The 9,148-nt window shown below is 37.5% G+C and overlaps 1 protein-coding gene across 1 annotated transcript in view; it reads right to left on the bottom strand.

Annotated features, from left to right (window-relative positions):
- Positions 1 to 241: 241 nt before the first annotated feature.
- Positions 242 to 9,148, bottom strand: part of LOC105033346 (protein DGS1, mitochondrial) — a 58,892-nt gene continuing 49,985 nt past the window's right edge. Inside the window, exons 13-14 of the mRNA XM_010908106.4 lie at positions 783 to 883; positions 242 to 686 (exon numbers count right to left, since the gene is read on the bottom strand). Coding sequence (XP_010906408.1) covers positions 566 to 686; positions 783 to 883 — 222 coding nt within the window. The 3' untranslated portion in view covers positions 242 to 565. The remainder of the gene's footprint in view (positions 687 to 782; positions 884 to 9,148) is intronic.

Raw genomic sequence — 9,148 nt, 5'->3', positions numbered from 1 at the left:
TTCAAATACAAATATTTTGAATCAAATCAAACTCAAATTAAATAAAATATTCAAAAATAAAACATACTGCCAGTACCACATCAACCCCAAAATCTCTGTTGCCCTTTTTTTTGCATTTCAATTTTTCCATCCAGCGGATGGCTATCATCCACAAGCGTGCACATTACAAATTCTAGTACTAAATGGAAGGCTATGATACCATCACTTGACAAATACATGACCGCCATTTTAGCATCAGATATTTCTGCTTAGAATTGAGCCTTTTTTTATTTTTTCGCTGACATCAAATGTTTCAGCTGAGCATTAAATGTAAGGAGTATTTGATGAAATCCCAACAAATAGGACTGCAATTTTTTTCCCTGAGTGAATCTCTATCAGTGAGAAATGCAAAATTCATGCACAGAACTGCATGCATCCTAGTGCCTAATTATAGTTTCTCCTAATTGAGCATCGGCAGCATATTAAAGGATACGAAAAAAAAAAATAAAACAAAGAAAACAAATGAGTGAGAAAGAAATGATCTCAAAAATTTGCAACATCTAGGAAGATGACCAACAGGAGTGATTCACTTGCGTTTTGATGAAGGAAGCAAGCATTCGTACATCCTCTCCATTCGTGATACAACAGCAAGCTTGTATGCAGTTTTCAAACCAGGCTTCCCTATGTCAACAATATCCTGTCTCAGGCTGCACCAAGAAAATCAAATGGACTCTTCTTCAGTAAATTTTGTTTCATGATTTTGCAAAGGTTCAATGAAGCAACTCATGAATGAAGCCACTAACCTTAGCCACTCGCCTGTTTCCTTCGCATGCCCTTCGACAGCCTTGTACAGACGATCAAGGCTATACAACAACAATCCAAATATGCATCGAGCATCATCCTCCTACATGACAGAAAGGGATAATCTTCACGATGCATGTTAAAATCAGCACAATTGTGAGCTCATCTCATGCACACATTCCATTCAAAGGCAGTGTTCAGAAGTGTAAGTCATGCAGAAAAATCTTCCATAAGTTATAAACGACCTTGCTTCAGATGAGATTATGTTTGGCTGATGATCACATGAAAGAAAGCTCAATGAGCTGAAATGTTTGAACAGACTGCATAACAGACGTCCATACACTGAAAGTAAATATAAACTTCACCTTTTGAAGTGTTGCTAATTGTGGTGTGTAGCAGCCTGGTTTCTGCTATCTTGAGAATTCTATAGAAAATGCTGGCCTATGTTCTTGATCCAATTAGTTCTTACTTCTTAGTTTTCAAAAATCAACAGTGGGAAAATTATAGATATTAAAAAACTTGAAGCATTTAGGATCGCATAGAAGGGCATTCTGGCAGAGAATGCCTGGGCTCAAGGAATAATCAATAAGATTAAACAAACCAATAAGGCAATAACTGGGTGATGCTTAACAGCAGTACTGTAGGATAGGCAACATTTTGTTAATGAAACTCCAATCAAAGCCTCTGCAATTGTTCTAAAGAAGGAAAATTTTCACTTTCAGGAATGTCCTTCAACTGATGAAAGATAAATTTACTGTACATTGAACAACTTAGATATACTATAAAGATACTAAATAAACTCTTAATAAGTAAATATGAACATGATCATCTTTTATCTCCTTGCATACCACAAGCATTTATATAACCTATTGTTTGTCTTCTTAGCCATTAAAAGAATGCAGTCCTATATATACTTCCAAATTACGCTATGCCATTGAAAAACTTGTTTTTCACACCAGTCTGGTGTGAGTATTGAAAAACTTGTTCAGCAGATAATTCCAGCGATTCTACTACTATATCATTTTAAATTAAAATTCTGCAAACTCTCATTACATGTGTGCCAAAATTTTTACTGGATCAAGCTTATACAACATTATTATGTTGTGGTACTTTGAGGTTGGAAAACTTGCGACTCAAAACTCACACACCTGTTCCAACTTATTTTGATTTAGACAAGTCAACATGATGAAGATATTTTTCTTAAAATGCAAAAAAATAAAAAACATTGATAAAATAATACAAAAATTTTAATTTAGAAGCCAGATCAGCTGGTTCAACCATCAGAGAATGAGCCTTTTAATGAACAATCACAAGGTTTATTTTGATGCTTAATGTCAAGCATCACCTAGGACAGCATTTGACTAATCAAAGGCTTACAGTCCAATCCTCTTTAAAAATATTAGGAAAATCAAAAAATTATGTTTCTTCTTTTGGATGGATAATTACAATATTATCTATACTCTAGATAGGAAGAATAGGATATTGACTAAGACATGTTCCTTTATAATGATCTTATGAACAGAATGACTAGCTAAGTCCCCTCATATAGAAAACATTAAGAGGTTACAGGCACAAATGAGAAAGGTGAAGGGCTGATGTTAAGTTGACAACCAGTCATAAAAAGTCTGTCAAACTATGAATTTGACTCCAAATTTGATTTCTATTATCTGGAATTAAACTTTGTCACTCTACAAAGTTATGGGAAAGGATAGCTGAGCAAAGATTAAGAAAAATAACGATAATTTCATCGAACCAATTTGGATTTATGCCTGAAATGTTGACAATGAAGGCTATTTCCTTACTTTGCAACCGACAAGAAGAATATAGAGCAAAAGGAGGAAAAAAAAAAAACTATGTACAATCATTATTGAATTGGAGAGAGCTTATGATAGGTACCAAGAAAGGAAATTGAATGAGCTCTAGAAAAGATTACATGAACAGTATGATCAATAATTAAGGACATGTCCATCAGGAGAATTGAAAAGTACTAGGTTGCCGTACAAGTGCATTTCTAGCCATATTAGGCTTGCACCAAAAATCAACAGTATGCCCATATCTTTTCTACACTAATTATGGATAAACTCACTGTTAATATTTGAGAAGTTATACCATAGAATATGTTGTTCGCAAAATATATAGTGTCAGTTAATGAAGAAACAATTAGATTAAATGCAAATATGGATTTGTGGAAGAAAGCTTTAGAGGATAAAGTCTTAAAAATAGTAGAACAAAGATAAGGTATATGAAATGAAATTTTAGCGAAAACAGAAATAAAGATAGTCCCAGTTAAGATAATCAACAAGAGATACCACAAAGTGATAGATTCATTAATGGATAGAAGATGAAGACATATGTAATAAAACTAGATTTGGATGAATAGAGTGGAGAGGTGCCCCTGAGAATATAACATGATCAATGCTGATGCGGGACAACCCTAAAGAAAAGAGGTAAAAACCAATCCTAATGATCAAGCTCCCTTCTATTCATCAACAACAAATCACGTTTGGCCAGGGGCATCATTGCTCCCAGGACAGACAGTATAGTTGCCTATACTCTGCTCAGCAGGCGTGATTGATTGATACAAGATCAAAGCGAGATCAATCTAAATGATGCAGCTGAATGCCATTCTAGAGATCAGTAAACAACTACCAATAGGAAAGTCCATAAACAGATAGCAAAAATTAAGCATGCTCACGAGTAAATGCAAAAAAGAAATATGAATGGAATGAGAGAGAATAAAATATTAAACTCGTGAGAAAATCCGAGAAAATGATAAGAATCCGGATCGTGGTAGTTAAGAAACTGCCCTGATTAGAGCTCTTAATTTTTAACCAAACAGATCCGTCGATAAAGAACTAGGTCTTTACTAATGTCGGATCTAACAAAAAAATAAAAATCAAAGATCAACTGAGAAAGAATGAAGGTTCTTGACAGCATATAATCTGTAGAATAAAAGATCACTTTTTTCTCTCAGTACGATAGATGAAAATTCTGGAGGAGACAGATCTTCTTTTGGTGGGATAGGTTTGCGTGGGTAGATGATGGAGTCGAATCGGGATCGTAGGAACACTGGATCTCAAATAGATAAAGGTTAAAAGGATAGGATAGAAAGTAGGCCTCACACCCTCTCCTTGTGGGGCGATTTTGGATCTCACACCCTCTCCCTTTCGGAGCGATTGACACAAGTATTTGGGAGATTTGTAAAATCATTCATTGCCCTCTTCATGAAAAATACAAAAATTTATATAGGACTCTAGGGATCTTATTTCTTTAAAAATCCCTTATTTTTTACAAGGAAGAAATCAGCCCTCCCACAAAAAGTAAAGCATTATGTCTTGTTTTCAAACAAAGTAATCTATTATGAGAAAGAAATCAACCTTCAACAAAATAAGTAACCAAAAACTCTTAAGGAATCCTAGAGAAGAAATGGAACTCCATATGGGCGCTCGATGCTTGGTACAACTTGGCATGAGAATCTTTAGACACGACACATGCTGGCATGCATATTTCTTCCCTAGGCGTGTGGAGAGTGGTGGCTCCAAAGGTGACGTGGACAAACCCAATACAAACCCAAGCATGGCCCTATGGACCCAAAACTAAATGCATCAAAAATTTATTGACTGAAAATAAATAACTAAAGTAGAGTCAATCTAATGGGACTTCTTCGATGCAAATTGAATTTAAATTATGTCGCTGACTCTGATGGCTCTGATGTCCGCACCAATTTTCTCGAGGTGGGAAGAACTCGACCCTATCGAGTGTGGGTCGATTCTGCTCTGGTGACGCTCAAGCAGATCAGGATCAATGCGCTGCAGCTCTTCTCGAGTGATCCAGGTATCTTCAGACTCCGGTCAACCTCGTCATCTGACCAAATACCATTGATAGCCTCGACTCCGGGTGGAGAGGATCTGCTCATCCAAAATTCTCTCAATCTGATCGTGTTTTGCTGACATTTTGGCTGGTGGACACTCAAGGATAGGTTCGCTCTCAAAATTGGTTCAAGCTCAAACGGCTCACTAGGTATCCGAGTTGGCTCTTTGTAGGCGACGAGATTTGTAATGTTAAAAGTAGAACTAATTCCAAAATCAGAAGGTAAGTCAACATATATATTTGGTCCGATTTTTTTTATGATCTTAAACGGACCTACTCTTTGGGCATGTAACTTCTTCACGATTCCAGATGGGAACCGTTCAGGCCTCAATCGAACCATCACATAATCTCTCTCCGCAAACTCTTGAGCACGTCGATGAGAATCTGTATTCTGTTTATAAACTTTGTTGCTAATGCTATTTTTTTTACTGATCTATTTATGCAGACTCTTAACATGTTGTGCAAATGACTCTGCAGATTCAGAAATCTTAGTATGCATAGGCAGTGGGATGAGATCTATTGATTTTCTAAGTTGATATTCATGAACTACTTCAAAAGGACTCATGCCAATGGACCTATTAACAAAACTATTATATACAAATTCGGCTCAGGGCAGTAAAAGATCCCAGTTACCCATATGTTCTCCAATCAAGCAATGCAACAGATTTTCAAGCCTCCTATTGACTACTTTGGTCTGACCATCCGTTTGCGGGTGATAGGCAGAAAAAAATTTTAATTTTGTGCCTAGAAGGTGCCATAAGATTTTTCAAAAATAGTTCATAAATCTAACATCCCTATCAGACAAAATCATTTTAGGCAATTCATGTAGTCTAACAATCTCATCAAAGTATATCCTTGCAACTTTCGATGCATCGGACGTTTGGCGACAGGCTAAGAAATGGGCCATTTTTAAAAACCTATCTACAACCACTAAAATAGAATCATGTTTCCTAGTTGTCCTAGGTAATCCCAAAACAAAATCCATACTAACGACTTGCCAAAGACAGTCTGGTATAGGTAAGGGTGTATATAGGCCGGTGTTTTATTTTCTCTGCTTGACCACGGCACACGTTCTACACTGGACAACAATTCGGACATCTCTTTTCAAGCTTGGCCAAAGAACTGAGCTTCTACCAACTCTATAGTTTTATTCCTACCAAAATGTCTAGCTAATCCTCCAGCATGTAGTTCCCAAACTAGAAAATCTCTTAAAGATGTACGGGAGACACACAGCCTTGTTCCTCTAAATAGGTAACTATCCTGAAGGGTGTATTCACTATATTTTTTAGATGGCCCTTTACGTAAAGCCATAAGTATGTCACCAAAATCTGGACACTCATAATCTTCTTTAACCTTATCAAAACTAACAACTTCTATACTAACGGTGGACAGCAAAGTATGACAATGACTCAGAAAATCAGCAGCACGATTCTCTACACCCGTACGGTGTTTCAAAACAAAAGTATAGGCTTGCAAAAACTCTACCCACCTACCGTGTCTATGATTCAGTTTCTTTTGAAAATTCAGAAATCGGAAGGCCTCATGGTCAGAGTACAAAATAAATTCTTGCGATAGTAGGTAATGTCTCCAATATCTTAAAGCTTGGATTACCGCATAAAATTCCTTATCGTAGGTAGAATACTTGAGTTTAGAATCATTAAGTTTCTCACTAAAGTATGCTACCGGATGACCTTCTTGACTAAGGACACCACCAATCCCAACACCTGACGCATCGCATGCTGCATCAAAAATCTTGAAAAAATCAGGTAGACATAAGACTGGAGCGTGGGTCATCTTGCCCTTAATGTCTAGGAAGACTCTATTGGCTGTCCTAGTCCATTCAAAATCTCCCTTTCTAATGCAGTCAGTAATGGGAGCGACTATAGTGCTAAATCCTTTTATAAACCTACGATAAAAGATTGTTAATCCATAAAAACTTCACACGTCATACACTCTTGGGTACCGGCCACTCAACTATTGCTCTAATTTTTTCAGGATCGGCAGACACACCATCGGGGGTAACAACAAAACCTAAGAAGATAATACAGTCTGTCATAAAAGCGCACTTCTTAGGATTAGCATACAAGCTTTCTGTTCTAAGAACTTGGCACACTCTTCGGAGATGGTCTAGATGGTCTTCCCTAATTCGACTATAGATCAAAATGTCATCAATGTATACGACTACAACCACTCCTATAAATGATCGTAGTACTTGAGTCATCAACCTCATGAAAGTACTAGGAGCATTAAATAATCCAAATGGCATCACAATCCACTCATATAAACCATCTTTCGTCTTAAAAACAGTTTTCTACTCATCTCCCGATCTAATCCTTACTTGATGGTAACCACTCTTAAGATCAATCTTAAAAAAAATAGTGGCTCCGACCATCATATCTAACATGTCATCTAACCTAAAGATGGAGAAGCGGTACTTAATGGTGATCTTGTTAATGGCATGGCTATCTATGCATATCCTCCATGTACCATCTTTCTTTAGAGTCAATAGTGCAGGAACCACGCGAGGACTCAAACTCTTTCTCACAAATCCTTTTTTTATTAGCTCTCCAACTTGTTTTTGCAGCTCGACATGCTCAGTAGGGTTCAACCTATAGTGGGGCAAGGGGTAGATCCAGGAACTAAATCAATGGCATGTTGAATATTTCTCATAGATGGTAAGTAATCTGGGAGATCCTCAAGAAAGACATCATGAACTCACTAAGAAGGCTAGCTACTTAGGATAATCCACCTTAGAGTCCTCACGAACTTCTCTTGCAGCAAGCATCCAAACCGGTGATCCTTCACTCATGGTCGTCTCTAATTCTTTGGTACCTATTAGATGGAGGCTTTTCTTCTTGATGTTTTCTTTTGGTCCATCGTCTATCTTTCTATTGGTAGCCTTAGGTGGGGAAGGATTAATCGTGATCTTCTTACCCTGATGAGTAAAGCTACAGGAGTCAGTTCGGTCATAAATCGTAACATCATTGTCGAATAGTCAAGGCCGATCTAATATGATACTTCCGACTTCCATGGGTAAGACATCGCACCACACATGATCCTGGTAGGAATGAAGCTGGATGGGCATACAGCGTCAAAATTTGATGGGAATAGAGGTATCTATCCAAGACACGGTATGGGCTGGGATAATCTACAGGACTTAATCCTATCGCTTAACCGTGTCGGTGGAGATGGCGTTGATACAGCTACCACTATCAATGATCACCTTACAAATTTTATTGCCAAATTTTATGAACGTATGGAAAATAGAGGTCCTACGCCAGTCTTCACTTTCCTTAGTCTGTGCTAGAACATATCTAACAACTCTAAGCCTAAAATCTGACTCGGATGCAACATAACCTAGGATGTCCTTAATACTCTAAAACTGTTCGACTAAGTCTGGATCAGCTTCATAAACTTCCTCAGTATTTTTTAAGATTTCTCCTTCTAATTTTTTCATGAATAATGATCGATTGGGGCATTATGCAGCAAAGTGACTGTAACCATGGCACTTGAAGCAATAGGATCAAGAACAACTTTTTGATAACTCTCCTATAGCTCCTTTTCCTTTATCTTCTTTTCTCCTAATAGGATTTGTAGGTGGAGGTCTGTTACTAGGAACTTGATTAATATTGGATCTCGATCCAGAAGAGATTACTCAGCTGGGTTCAGGATGACGGAGAATCGAATATCTAGAAAATCTCTCAAAGTCTAAGGCAAGTTGATAAGCTTGTTCTAACGTAGTTACCTCTCGCAGAAAGAGCTCACGCTGAATATCCTCTCGTAATCCAGCTCTAAATCTAGACAAGGTAACAACTCTATCTTCGACTACTCCACATCTCATGAGGTACTCATCAAATCTCGTGATATACTCGAAGACTGATCTATTCTCTTGAGTAAGCCTTTGTCATTGATTTAAAAGTCTTTGTTGGTAGGAAGTGGGAAGATACTTCTCTCTGAGTTTCTCTTTCATCTCATCCCAAGTTTCTATCGGGTCTTGTCTTCTCTGATTGAGAAGACGCTCAACACTTTCCCTATAAAGTCGAGCTTGTCTAACCAACTTTATCTTAGCAAACCTAACTCTCCTTGCTTCAGACATTTCGTCCATCCAAAGTAGTGGTCCATGTCTGATTTTCAGTCTAGGTACTCTCTCGGATCTAGATAACCATCAAAACTTGGAGCTTCGACCTTCACATTCCTAAAGATATGCTCATCTTGGTCGAACTGATTATTGGTGGGGGCATGCCCCTATAGGTCGATCAAGTTCTAGATTCCTACCTCTCTATCCTATATGTAGTCGGAGAGACTCAGATTCAAGTTGTTTCTGCCTAGTTTCTTCTAAAACTACTATTCTCTCATTCATGGCTTTCATAAATTTTTTCATGTCATCAAACTTTTCAGTCAGAGCATTAATAATGGCTGCTGTATTGGGATCCATATTGGTGTTGAGTGGGAAAGTAGGATATTGGTACCAGGTACCTGATCTAGTGGTCATGCAAAT

The sequence above is a fragment of the Elaeis guineensis genome, chromosome 5 (genome assembly GCF_000442705.2).
Source record: "Elaeis guineensis isolate ETL-2024a chromosome 5, EG11, whole genome shotgun sequence".
In the NCBI taxonomy this organism is placed as follows: domain Eukaryota; kingdom Viridiplantae; phylum Streptophyta; class Magnoliopsida; order Arecales; family Arecaceae; genus Elaeis; species Elaeis guineensis.
The sequence above is the reverse complement of the archived record's forward strand: the minus strand, read 5'-3'. Positions and strand labels throughout refer to the sequence as shown.